Source organism: Mangifera indica, chromosome 7 (assembly GCF_011075055.1).
Source record: "Mangifera indica cultivar Alphonso chromosome 7, CATAS_Mindica_2.1, whole genome shotgun sequence".
Taxonomy (NCBI): Eukaryota; Viridiplantae; Streptophyta; class Magnoliopsida; order Sapindales; family Anacardiaceae; genus Mangifera; species Mangifera indica.
Genome location: NC_058143.1, coordinates 14,436,308 through 14,450,859, shown reverse-complemented (window position 1 = coordinate 14,450,859; position 14,552 = coordinate 14,436,308). Strand labels below are relative to the sequence as shown.

The 14,552-nt window shown below is 33.4% G+C and overlaps 1 protein-coding gene across 3 annotated transcripts; it reads left to right on the top strand.

The window, feature by feature from the left end:
- Positions 1-2,716: 2,716 nt before the first annotated feature.
- Positions 2,717-13,940, top strand: LOC123221099 (general negative regulator of transcription subunit 3-like). Of its 3 annotated transcripts, none has more exons than XM_044643797.1 (16): positions 2,717-2,988; positions 3,902-4,033; positions 5,024-5,161; positions 6,100-6,150; positions 6,498-6,587; positions 6,671-6,817; positions 7,013-7,123; positions 8,344-8,400; positions 9,190-9,918; positions 10,280-10,435; positions 11,099-11,261; positions 11,655-11,800; positions 12,428-12,706; positions 12,830-12,961; positions 13,052-13,233; positions 13,602-13,940. In XM_044643797.1, exons 1-16 carry the CDS (start codon positions 2,896-2,898, stop codon positions 13,666-13,668), a joined length of 2,673 nt encoding a protein of 890 aa, XP_044499732.1. In that variant the 5' UTR covers positions 2,717-2,895; the 3' UTR covers positions 13,669-13,940. The 3 variants fall into 3 exon arrangements, with proteins under 3 accessions (XP_044499732.1, XP_044499731.1, XP_044499733.1); XM_044643796.1 differs by having other exon boundaries at positions 2,718-2,988; positions 10,274-10,435; XM_044643798.1 differs by lacking the exon at positions 8,344-8,400 and having other exon boundaries at positions 2,718-2,988; positions 10,274-10,435.
- The last annotated feature ends 612 nt before the right edge of the window (positions 13,941-14,552 follow it).

Below are 14,552 nucleotides of genomic sequence, written 5' to 3'. Positions count from 1 at the left end.
TGCTAGGTTTGGCTGGAAATCATATATTTGAATTATATCTATAGTCTAGCTATTGATATAAATTATTTACTAAAAAGGTAAGGCAAAAAAACTTATTCCCACCCAAGGTTTAATCTATTGTCAAAGTAATATCCATTAACTTTAAAAAATTTAAATATCCACTTGTTATCTAATTTTTGTTAAAATATTTTATTACTTACCATGGTAAAAATGTCTTTAAACTAATAATATTAAAAAAATAAAATTTTATCATTTTTTTCACATTAATTTTGAAAATTAACAATTTTTCTCTAACCTCATATTTTTTAATTTTGAAAAATGACTTTTCCCCCAGCCTTAGGGTTTCATCACTTTCAATTTTCTGTTTTTGTATTCACTTCCCTAAATTTTTTGAAAATTTTGTTTCACCCTCAGCTCTAAGGTTCATCTCTTTTAGCTTTAGGGAATCCGATTGCCAGTCGATCTTCTCCGTTGATGCTCTCCTTCTCTCACGATTCATCTTCCATCTTTGATTTGACCATCTTCTATCTCCTTTATCATGATTCATTGACCAACAGTTCCATCTTCAATATGGCCATCTTCTATCTCCTTCATCACAATTCGTCAATTGACAATTTCATATTCGATTCGATCATCTTCCGTCTCCTTCATCATGATTCATTGACTGACAATTCCATCTTCGATTCAACCATCTTCCATCTCCTTCATCACAATTCCTCAACCAATGATTCCATCTTTGATTTGGCCATCTTCCATCTCCTTCATCACGATTCCATCTTCATAAACCATTGATTCCATCTTCAATTCGGCCATCTTCCATCTCCTTCATTAAGGTGGATATTTAAATTTTCAAAAGTTAGTAGATATAACTTTGGTGATGAACCAAACCTTGAGTAGGTAAGAGTTAGTCTTTTGGCCAAAAGATAATAAGAGCTTAGCTTGCATTAGTTTCCTATAATTAGTCTCTCATTATGCCTGTATATATATATATATATATATATATATATATATATATATATATATGTGTGTGTGTGTGTGTGTGTGTGTGTGTGTGTGTGTGTGTGGAGAAAATTACATTTGAATATATACAATAATTATGAGTAATAATATAGTAGTGGTTTCCAAAATGTAAGGAAGAGTAAATGCACTTTATTGGTTGTTGTTGAATCATAGGATGATGGTTACGTGATAATAAAAAACTTATCAGTACTATTGAGTTATTGTGGAGGTTATGGTGTAGATAGTCTTGGTTGCCTCTTGAAGGTAAACAGTATTTCTTTAACTTTTAATCTTTTGCACTCGAAATTGTTTTTTGTTAGTCATTAGTCGTTGTCTGTTAGAGTAGTCTTTAAAAGTTGACCTCGAGCAAAATTTTTGATCATACAGTAAATGCCTCCAATTTTAGAAGTACAAATAACAGTGTTAAAACTTTTATACTTCTAAATTTGACTCTATGTGGATGGTTAAGATTTCAAGTATGGATGGTAAACACTTACTCATCATATGTATGAGTTGTGCCTAGTTGCTTTAAAAGTCACAATGTCTTAAGAGTCACATTTCTCCACTTTAATTTGATGATTGACATGTATCTAAGAGCAATTTTAAATGGTGAAGATGTTCTCTTCCTCTTTCCTCAATTGCTTATAGTAAGTTGAAAACCCTAGATTTCAAAACCACACATTTTTTAGCTTATTTTTACTTGCTTTAGTGAAACAAGGTTTCCATTGAGCTAACACATTTATCAAAGTTTAGAAAAAAAATAATATATTAGTAATTTTTTATTATTTAAAATAAAATAATAATTAATTTTATATATTAATTTTATCAAATATAATAATAATTTATAATTATTAATCTTTTAATTAATCTATTTTTTAGTTTTTTCAATATCCTATAATCTACATTTTTTTAATTTAATATATTAATTAAGTATATAAATAATTATGCACATTAACATAACACGTGTTTTAAAAAAATATATGAAACTTATAAATTGCATAAACATTCAAATCAATTGAAATTTAAAAACAATAAAATATGATAAAAAATCTAAAAAATTAATGCATATATGTTTGATGAAACTTATTTTAAAATAAAATCAAAATTTATGATATGTTAAAAATGAAAAAACTTTTTAAATCAATAACAAAAGATTTCAAACCGGATATAAAATATTTGAATTTTATTCAGTAAATTTTGCAAAGGATATTTAAAAATTAATTAGCATTAATTCTGATAAAATATGGGATTACTAGAATTGCTCTCAATTTTAATAATCAATAGTCTTTTTTTTTATTATTATAAAGTGCAAGCTTACAATTAAATATGATATTAAGTAAGACCGACCTCAACATAACCTATAGGGTTTGGTTAAGACTTATCACTCGATGAGTTTACATGTCAAATCGATCCAATAAAAACTCAAGATTTGGAGCACGATTTAGAATCTCAAAATCTTGTTCTCATGGGTCTTTAGTGAATCGATCCACGTGTTTTTACGAACTCGCTCATTAAATTATAAGTTTTTAATATTTAATTTTTTTTATTTTTTAACAAATCGTATTGGGTCACCTGTGGGTCTTATCCGGTGGCTTGGGTCGATTAGTGGGTCTTATCTCAGGGTCTGCCGGGCCGATATAAACAGTGCCACATTATACAGAAATAAATCGGTCCAACTGCTTTGACTGAATTGTACTATATAATTGGGCCATGGCGGCCAAATCCGAACTCCTGATTTACGCTCCACGTCCTCATCTCTCTCGATCGATCAAAGAACCCAGAACAACTACAACGCCAAACCAGTGGTAACTCAAATCCATCTACATTGAAGAACGATAAATAAATTCTCTCCACAAAAGTTCGCTACCCTCACTGTCACTTAATCCACCAAAAAGAATGGGCGCCAGTCGCAAGCTCCAAGGCGAGATCGATCGAGTGCTTAAGAAGGTCCAAGAAGGTGTCGACGTCTTCGATAGTATCTGGAACAAGGTATACGCCTTATATCAATGATCCTCTCTTTTTCGTACAATTCGCAGCGTCTGTTTTAAGTGATTTATTGTTTCAGATCGGTCACTCTTGTTCCGGTTAGCTCTCCGGAAGTATTTATCGACTCTGTAAATAAATGATCTATGTTAAAGTTGCATAGTACAAAACTACGAATTTATTTCGTTTTGCTATCAGTCACTCTGTAAATAAATTATATATGTTAAATTTCGCCTAACAGAGTACCGTGTATTTTATGTTTCAATTTAGAAATTATTGCAACGTATATGCGGACAAAAATGTGTAAAAGGTGATGAATACACATCTTTAGATGGCAAATTACAATTCGAATAGTGTACAATTATTTGCATAGTTTTTTTGGTAAGTAATTATTTGCATAGTTGAATAGTGTACATTTTTTCTTTGGCATTAGATGATGCCATACAATGCATTTGTGTAAAGTGTTGTTTATGGATCAAGAGGAAGAAAGTGATAATCTGACTGTGAGATCACTTGTTTATACTATCTGAATTATATGTAACTTTGTGCTTGCATGAATTGACATAAGATGAAAGCAAATGTGTAAGGGATTGTTAGCTTGTTTGTGCATGTGTTTATAGCACACTCATTTATAATTTCTAAACAGTGTTGAAGAAGATATGATTTGAGTATGTACAATGAGCATCGGACAGCCAATTCCTTAGTTGAATGTGTTCTTAAACATCTATTTTCTTCTCTTCCTGTTATTTTTTATTTTTTGGGGTGTTTATGCACTGTTTCATCCCTTAGTGCTTTTGTCTTAGAATTTGACTAGGGTATTTGTGGTTTTAATTGGGTGTTTATGGATTGCTCTTTTTATTTGATTTATAATGTTCAAAGTTTTTTTATTTTCAAATATGGTTTGGGATCTGTGTTATAGGTATATGACACAGACAATGCAAACCAGAAGGAGAAGTTTGAAGCTGACTTGAAGAAGGAGATCAAGAAGCTGCAGAGATACCGTGATCAGATCAAGACATGGATTCAATCTAGTGAGATCAAAGATAAGAAGGTCAGTCTTATTTTCTCTTATAATCTTTTTGTTTATTTCCCTAACATTTTGAGTTGGTTTGACATATTATAATTTTTTTTAGCATGATTAATGCCACCAATTCCATAAAGTTAGTTTATATATGTTGAATGCTGGCTGCAGTTCCATTTTTTATGTAGACTAGATGCAAAGAATTTTTAGTTTATATTATATATGATATTCTTTCTGTTGACCTTAGAATGACCCTAAAAATTTATAATTGCAAATGAAAGAAAAAAAACATATGTAAACTGGAAAAATCTGCAGTTATTACATGTGTAAGTGGAAAAAGAAAAGTTGAAATTTTACTTGAGGAAAATTGCACATGTTTTGGCTTATGAGCCTCTGTACTTAACCACAATAAGAATTTTCTTATATGTTAGCGATAGAACACATTTTCTTAATGAGAAATATGAAACTATATACAAGTGTGTGTGTGTGTGTGTGCGCGCGTGTATATTCATATTATTCCGCCCAAAATAGCAAAACAAAACAGGAGAGGATACAAAAGAACATAATTTAAAGCAACACAGTGTTGATCTCTATGTATAAAGGAAAAAAATTATCCTAAAAAGGAAGCACATAAATAGGCATAAAATCAAAATCTTCCCCACAATGGTAAACCACTATTAAATTAAGATATTATGATTAGAGCAACTGTTTCTTAGTGGGTCTGCAGGTTTTTATTTTCTTTCCTTTTTACACATTTATCTCTAGTTTTCCCAATTGATCATTATGTGTTAGACAACCCATTGTTACCAACCCTATGAGTAATAGAGGTAGTTTCATGCTTTCAAAGTTATCTAATATTCTAAGAATTGGAGAAGCAGGAGATTTCAGATAATTTATTTTTTGGCCTTTCTTTTACTTGCCTGAAGTGGTTTGACATATGGTGATTTGAAGTTATGGATTAGTCTTTACTGGATTTTGGGTTGGTAATTAATCTTTTCCTTCTGTTATATGTTGATGTAGGTCAGTGCTTCTTATGAGCAGGCTCTGGTGGATGCTCGTAAGCTTATTGAGCGTGAAATGGAAAGATTTAAGATATGTGAAAAGGAAACTAAGACAAAAGCATTTTCTAAAGAAGGGTTGGGACAACAACCAAAAACTGTAAGTGCTGCATGCTATAGTTTTCTTAATTTATTTTGCATGCACTTGTAAAATGTGCATTTCATATTCATGGTTTGGCTCTCTTAGTTTTGTGATATTTCAGAACCTCCAAGTTCTTTGAGGCAGTCCTATGAAATATGTTGCTAATAATGTTGATTTGGTAACTTTTACCATGTCTTCTTTCTTTCATTGGATTTAGTTTGGATTAGACCTTACTAAGTTGAGTTGAGTTGATTTACTGGAAAGAAAGAATGTATTGAATTTCTGAAGGTTTTTTAGTGGATAATATAGAGAGCCATAGTTATACCCATGCTGAGTTGGTGCTGTTGGCCCTAATGACTAAGAAGTTTCATTGATGTTGCTATGATTTATAAGATTAACACATATTAATCCTGTCAACATTGAAAAAGTGTGCGAGAGATTGAAAAAAAGAAGAGAGTTTGATTTAGTAGACTTCCACATATGAACCCTCTAAATTATAAAAAAGAATGTATGAGGTTTGATAAAAAGACCTGTTACCACTGTGGTGAAGCTTGGTTCTGGTAGTGGCCTCTACTAGTAGAAAATCCTGGCTATGCTCCTCTGGAGAGCATTGTATGTGTGGCATTGCTGAATTGGTGCTTCTTCATTTGTAGGCAATTTTAAACGGTTTGTTTTGGCAATTGTTATTCAGCCTGAACCTATTTGGTTGAACTTTTTTGGTTCTTTGCACTTTCCCCTTCTTATTTGGTGTCGGCGCATGGCTTTCTATGGGAAATTCATTTTAAATTGCTGTTTCTTTGTCATCTATAGTACCAGTTTGTACTCAGTGTTTGTTGCTGGTTTTTACCATGAAATCAATTTTGCTTGTATAAAAGAATTCTATTCGGTTCTTATTCTATCTCGAACTACCAATTATGTGAATCGTTTATTGTGGGAATCTTATGTGATATGTGAAGGATCCAAAGGAGAAGGCTAAGGCAGAGACAAGGGATTGGTTGAATAATGTGGTATGTAACCAGCCTTCAGCTTAACTATAATGTGGTCCAGTTGCAGAGTTATTCTGCGATTTTTGGTACAATTCATTTGGCATGCATCTAATTGAGTTTTTATTGCTATTACTTTGTGCCTACGCACTCTGCATTTGTTGCAAGTATCTTTTTCTTTTTCATAAATGTGTCATTGATATTGGAAAATAGTGAGAAGTAAATATATTGAGGTCAAAATGTGTGCCTAATGGCATTTTATGGTGTTAATTTAGTCTGTTTCTATTTGCTCCTGTATATATTTTTTTTTTTCTAATTTAAGGAGTATTATATTATGATTTGATCCATTTGTTGGTGTCTTGACATTACAGGTTGGGGAGTTGGAGTCCCAGATTGATAATTTTGAAGCTGAAATTGAAGGGTTATCTGTGAAGAAAGGGAAGACAAGGCCACCTAGATTGGTTAGACAAAATGGAAATGCATATTCGTTTAAATGATTCTTCTAACGTTCATTGAGATAATACTATCATTTTTGTTTCTCCAGACACATTTAGAGACTTCTATTACACGGCACAAGGCTCATATTATGAAGTTAGAATTGATCCTGAGGCTACTAGATAATGATGAACTAAGTCCAGAGCAGGTCAATGATGTTAAAGACTTCTTGGATGACTATGTGGAACGTAATCAGGTTTAGATTACATCCTTTTTTTGCTTTTTTGGTTTATGGGTGCAGTATAAGCAGCTACATTTAGATGCAATTTTGTTGTGAGCATCTGCCTATTACTGTATGTGCCTTTATGCAGCTTCATTTATTTCAACAAGAGCTATTTTTTATGCTTGCATTTGAATCCCTTTCATAAGAAGCTATATATTCTTTCTGCAGGAGGATTTTGAAGAATTTAGTGATGTTGATGAGCTTTACAGCACATTACCGCTAGACAAGGTGGAATCCCTTGAAGATTTGGTTACAATTGGTCCTCCAGGCCTTACTAAGGTGAAATCTTTATCCATAAGGTTTATTCTTGTGATTACGGTATTATGCAAAATATTAAACGGAATTATTGGGGTTGAAATTTAGAGACTTCTATTCCTCCTTACCATATGTTTGTAATAAATTTTGAAAGACATGTCTCCTATTGCCATTGGCTCTAATCTTTGTAGAGGTGACCTATATAGTGATTCTATTTTATTTCTTTTTAACTTTTTAAAACACTGAAACAAATTAATATCGATTAAAGAAGCATTTTCAAGCAGTGAACAAGTACGTTTATATATGCCTGGGTTAGGGGAGCTCAGGGAAAAAAATCCTTAGATTATTAAGGTCTGCACATTGTAGAAGAGCCCTGAAATCGGCAATAAAAATTTAAGACTAATGCCCTCAGTCATTTCACTGTGGCTTGTCATAGTACTTTAATCATTCCCTAATCTTTGCATTATATTTCCCTGTTCTGAAAGCATGATAAATGTATTCAAAGTAGATACTTGGTCTTTTTGTGGGCTAATGATCTTGGATTTTACATTCTTCAAAATGGAAATTCCCTTGTAGATAATGTTGCACAAACTAGCAAGGATGTTATTGTTTTGTCTTGGTTCTTGCTATTTGACTGTACATTTTCATAATTCAGTTATTGGTAGTTATTATTATTATTTTTTTAGTTTGCTTGTCATGCCTGTTATGTTTTATTTTTTAATATTGTTGGATGCTTTAGTTCTTTGCGGTGGCCAATGTAGCCTTCATGTATATTCTGTAGATTGTGGCTTGTTACTTGATAAACTTATCTCCTTGCCTTGCAAGGTTAATTATGCCTTGTAGGTTTATCATTTGATTGTGTCATGGCAAGGTAAGAGTTAGATATAGAAAAGAATAGCAACTTATTTCTAAATATTTTTACTGCCTGTCAGTATCCTTTTATTGGGCTAAATTTGCGATCACTGGGATCGATACCCTTATCAGTCCCTTTCTTTTATTTGAAGCTCTTGAATGTTCATGCGCCATACATCTATTTACTTCTCTAATTTGTGCTCAAAATCCACAATGGAAGAGTTATATGTTTGAATAGTTTTTATAAAATTTATTCAGTAATTGATGATTTGATCTATGGCTTTGGATTCAAATTTGTTCATCATGGTCCCATGAGATAACCACAACTTATCATTCTTTTGTGTCAATGTATGTGGAATTTTGTAGTAAAATAAAATTTAATGTCTTGGCAGGGTGCTCCCGCTCTTAGCCTGAAGACTTCCTTGGCTGCGTCAGCATCTCAAATACCCGTAGTTTTTCTTTCTGTATTTCATTTTATTTTTTTAATCTTTCACTAATCTGAATTGCTAGAGTAAATTGTTTATTAAACTTGAATCTGGTAGTGATATTGAAAAAAAAGAGAATATTTGGCTGCAGTCTATACTCCATCTCCATATGATCTGATTTTAAAGATGCTTCCTTTTTCACTGAAACATCGAGAAATAAATTGGTTTTCTCATTATCACCTCTTCAATAACTAAATATTTTTTACTTGCTTCTCATAGGGAATCGTTGCTACATCTGTAGAAAAGCAATTCCAGGCCACTCTATGGTCCTAGAATACATGAACAAGTACTATTAAGTTTTGAGGTTTGATGGAATCTGGAAAGCAAATTATGTTTTTATATTTTATTGATTTAAAGTGGCCCTTTATTGATTTTCTCTATTTGATTTATTAGCGGTGGAGTATATTATAGTTGTCATGCCAATTAGTGGACTTGCACGTCTATGTTAGGTTTATGTGAATTATTCCTCTTGGAAGAATATTGTACTATTGCATGTTTTCAAATTGTTCTTTTTCCTTTGTTTTATGTGAACCATAAAGAGGTTAATGTGTGATGAGTTTTTTCACTCCTCTTTTCTCTTAATTTTGGACTTAAATGATGGATTCTGTACTGTCTAAATATACTGCTCATTATTGCTGCCAGTTAGTGATTAATTATACAGCATTTTGTTGCATCCATTTTTTTTTAAATAAAAATGTTTTCTCCCTCTTTTATGTTTCTGTCAATATACCTAAGGTTTGGGTTTCATTCTAGGTTACTGCCACTTCCACGCATCAGCAGGGTACTTCTGTCCCAGAACAAGTTGAAGATACAGCTTCCCAGGATAGTAATTCAGAAATAGTCTCTAGGACACCATCTTCAAAAAGTAGTGGACTTAATTCTTCAACTGCATCAACTCCAGCTGTGGGTCAAACAACCCCCATCACTGTCAGTGGCTCAACTCATAATTTGTCAAGTGTGTCAAATGCTTCAGCTGTACTTTCAGGTTCAAGTTCTGTTCGAGGTGTATTGGATAACACAAGTGCCATCAGTTCTTCACCGCCAGTGAATCTGACAAATCCTACTAAGGAAGAAGATATTGTGAGCTTCCCAGGCCGTAGATCATCTCCATCTCTTGCAGATGTGAGGGGCATTGGAAGAGGTAGCCTCTCCAGCCTACCTTCATCCAGCATACCTCTTAATTCTGCCACAGCAGTTCCTAGCAATGGAAACCTTCGCTCAGTTCCTTCAGTTTCAGATATGGCAAAGAGAAATATTTTGGGAGTTGATGAGAGACTTGGCAGTCGTGGCATGGCACAATCGCTGGTCTCCCCCCTTAGTAACCGAATGATGTTGTCTCAGGCTGCCAAGGGTAATGATGGGACTGGATCAGTTGATTCCAATAATGCTGGAGAGGGTATGGCAATTGGTAGCAGAGTTTTTTCCCCTTCAGTAAACATGCAATGGAGGCCTGGAAGTTCCTTTCAAAACCAGAATGAACCGGTTTGTCATTTTCTGCTAATTCTTTTTCATGCTTGTGAAACCACCTTTTCTTTTGTGCCAGTGTGTGCTTGTGTGTTTTGTGTCTGTAGGATCCATTTAGAAATAACACATTGACCACTTGGTGTGGCATACATTCCCTGTCAAATTTTGGGATTGGCATTTTGATCTGTTTATTGATTGCAGAGTGTTTGTTTTTTGCTGACTTATCTGGGATAAAAACTGGTCTGTGCTTCATTGCTTTAGTCATGTGAACGCATAATTACTTGTTACTGTAACAGTGCATTATTCGATATTCAATGTAGTGAAACATTGTTTTGCTTCTGGAACTAAAATATATGGATTTTGGATTTTCAAGGGGCAGTTTCGGGGAAGAACTGAAATTACACCTGATCAGAGGGAGAAATTCTTGCAACGGCTCCAACAAGTGCAGCAACAAAATCACAGTACCCTTCTTGGCATTGCTGGTGCAAATAATAAGCAGTTTTCTTCCCAACAACAAAACCCACTGTTGCAGCAGGTGCTGTTTCTTGCCTTAGATCTATAATTCTTTTTACTACATTCTTAGATGTCATTAAATAATGAAAAGATAGTAATCATTTGACCATTTATATAGCGACCATATGTCTTTACTTTTCGAGGCTGAAGAAAGCCTTGAGTGGCCATCAATTCATATCATTCTTGTTATGGGCATGACACTAAAGTTGTGGAACCAACTAAAATAAATTGGCCATTTCAGACACATAGTTATTGTTGCTGATCACCTTTGTAATATGCATACTTCTATAAGGTTGTTCTGAAACAGAATCTATTATTCTGATGTTATCTCATAGCTGTCGGTACCAATTGGTCGAATCTCTCATTTAGTTTTATTTCTGCACTGTGGGTAAGTTTATTGGTAAATAACAGTATCCCCTTCTCTTTGAGTGATCTGTTCCCCGTTTTATAGTGTTATATTGTATCAATTGATGTTTTATTGTGGAGTGGTATCTCTCTGCTTAATATCATACCCTCTTATTGCTTGAATCTCTGATTATCATTTAGTTTTGGGTATATCTATTGTTTGATAGACTATCCACTCCTCTTTACTGATCCATTCCCCCGACTTTATAGTGTTAGTTTCAAAGAATGTATTTGTGTTGTAACCAAAACTGCTGTACATGACAACATTGTATTTGTGCAGTTTACTCCAAACTCATCCATGTCTCCACAACCTGGTCTGGGACTTGGGGTTCAGGCACCAGTACTCAATACTGTTACATCTTCCAGCTTGCAACAGCAGCCAAGTTCTATCCATCAACAAGCTAGTCAACCGTCATTGATACCTAGTGGTCAGAAAGATGCAGGTTTTTTTCGTTTTCTTTTTCTGTCCATTTTTCTTTTGCTCAAACTGAGAAATCCTGGGATCCAATTATATGTTGTATGTTGAGAAAGATGATAAACTAATTGGTGGGCTATTAACCCTCCATATCTTGAGACTTATTTTCTAAAGATTCACATCATTAAAAGCTTAAAAAACATATTTATTCCGCAATTCTCATAATATTAACACTAAATCAAGTAAATGAATGCCTAACAGAAAAGTAAATTTGATAAAAACCAAAAAGTTCATTGAAGGAAAAATCATCTAGTGAGAATTTATTCAGTAAAAGGTAAGTAAGGATTTGCATGAAGGTATGCGTATGATAGACATCTTTATTGGTTACAGTTGTCTACCTGTCTATCTGTTTATGAAGCAGAAGTTGGCCACTTGAAAGTTGAGGAGCAGCAGCAACAGCAGAATTTACCTGAGGAATCAACTGTTGAATCTGCTCCTAGTCCTGGGCTTTGCAAGAACCTTGTGAATGAGGATGATATCAAAGTTTCATATGCAATGGATTCTCCTGTATGTTGAGTAACTCTTTTTTTATCTTAGTTCTGAGTCTTCTTAATTATCTAGATCAGACTGGTTGATACACTGTCTTGTTTTACCTATCTGATTGTATATTGCATTATCTTAAGTTGAATTTAATATTTTTTTGGGGAAAGAAATCAGTTTGTTCTTAGCTGAGCGGGTCAATTGTATTTGTCCTTTGTAGAAATGTTTATTTAGAAATTGGAGAAGGCAATATGAGGTCTTGCACGTTAATTCCAATCTCCCTTAGTTTATCAACCAGTGATGTCAGTCCATCTGTGTTTAGTTTCTAATTTTAGCATAAAGAAGTTTCTTTATTATTTGAATTTATAATGCATTCTTCTTTGGTAGTGGCTGATTTGAATATGTTCTGATAAAAAGTGCAGTCTGTAATTACACATTCAATGAGTTATCACAGATGCTTGTATCTAATTTTGTTGGAACACAAATTTAGTGTAGATCTATATTACTGAATTGTCTTGTCATCATAGTACCCTTCTTGTCCAAGTAATTGTTTGTCGTGGACACAAATGTCATATCTAATTTGTAGGTGATGGCTTGTCTACGTGTAATCGAAGTGGCATGATTTAATTTGCTTGTAACATATTTTTGCTGCAGGCAGGAGTGTCTGGCCCTTTGACAGAGCCTGTTCAAGTAGTTAGAGATGTTGATTTATCTCCTGGGCAACCCTTACAGTCCAGCCAGCCTTCTGGTGGTCTTGGTGTTATTGGTCGGAGAAGTGTTTCTGATCTTGGTGCCATTGGCGATAATTTGAATGGTTCAACTGTGAGCTATGGAGCAATGCACGATCAGATGTATAATTTGAAGATGCTTGAGTCTGCATTTTATAAACTTCCACAACCAAAGGACTCAGAGCGTGCCAGGAGTTACATTCCTGTATGGATGCACAAAATCCTTGTTTTCCTTCACCTGTTAGATTTGCGCATGTTTACTGTGTTATTGAATAGCTGTCATCTGTTACCACTCAAAGAATAATTATCTTTTGTTGGTCTTTTACAGAGGCGCCCTGCAGTGACACCTCATAACTATCCTCAAGTTCAGGCACCCATTGTGAATAACCCAGCCTTTTGGGAGCGATTGTCTCTGGATAGTAGTAATGATACACTGTTCTTTGCTTTCTACTATCAACAGGTATTATCCGTACTGTATTTATCTTTCTTATGCTGCTTTGTTGGTGTTATACTTCCATCAGTTTGTTATCAAGTCAGTTGTTTTCTACAGAACACATTCCAACAATATCTGGCTGCAAAAGAGCTAAAAGGGCAATCTTGGAGGTACCACAGAAAATATAATACATGGTTCCAACGGCATGAGGAGCCAAAAGTTGCTACTGATGAATATGAACAAGGGACTTACGTGTACTTTGATTTTCATATTGCCAGTGATGATCCCCAACATGGATGGTAAGTCGAATTTGATATTACTTGACAATAAAAAGCTTTTATTTGCAGTTACATGTTCCATTTAATGCATGTGTTTACTCCTATGTGGCTTTGTCATCTTTCGCAATAAATCAGAGTTTCATTGGTTATAAAATTATGCAGTCTTGTCTGCAAAATTTTTAGAATCAATCACCTGAATATTGAATGACATATTCTTTGTCCAGAAGCCATGAACATCATTTCCCTGCTGTTTTATCATTCTGCCTGGTTAATTGATAGAAATTTTTTTTCTTGATAATTCTCTTTTCTTAATGGGACATATTATTCTATGGTGTTCTATTAGAAAATCTGTTTTTGTGGTTATCATCATCTATGTTTTTGGCTTGCAGGTGCCAAAGAATTAAGACGGAGTTCACTTTTGAGTACAACTATCTTGAAGACGAGCTAATGGTATAGACAACATGCAGAAGATGGTACGAAAACAGATTAATTTAGCATAGCTATGAATTTACTTGCAAAAAAATTTTGCATTGTTCATGCTGTGCCTCTTAATGGAATTATCAATTGTTAGGCTAATTGTTCCATGTCCAGTTTTTAATGTTGTTGATAGTAGAGAGTTTTTTTTTTTTTTTAATTTATTAATGGCTAAGAAAATTAGTTTTGCTCACAAAACGTTTCCATTGTTTTTTTTAATATTATCAAAGAAAGTAATCCCCCTATTTGTCCCACTGTTCATCTATTTTCTTGTAGTCTTTATTGTGTCATCTTTTTCTTCCAGCATCTCGTTGATCTTCCAATGATTTAGAAAATTTTCTCTATTCCTCAGAGGTCTAAGGATCATTTGTCAATTTTAATTTCCAAACTTTGAACATTCTTCTGAAATCAAGAGAGATTTTAAATTCTTGTGACAAAATCATTGTCATACATGCTAGGGAATTTCCATTATTTGTTGAAATAGATAACATTTTTTCTATTTATTTATTTATTTTAATAATTACCATATATAAAAACAACTAGTTGAGGCAATGATCCCATTGAAGGATGTGAAGTTGAAATAAATTTGAGATATTTATTGCATGTGCTGTGGTCCAGAGATATTATATTTCTCAAAGGGTGAATTCAATTTGTAGATATGAATCAAACCACTAAGTAGATCCAATGAAACAAATCAGTAGCATCCATTAGTAAAACAATGTGTTATATCTCTTTAAACGACGATGCGTTATAATGTGATTGAGTATAGTTTTTTTTTTTAAATTTAATTATATAATGATATATCATTATTTAGGTATAAAGTTATTAATATAATATTGCTTAAAAAAATATAGTCAAATATATTT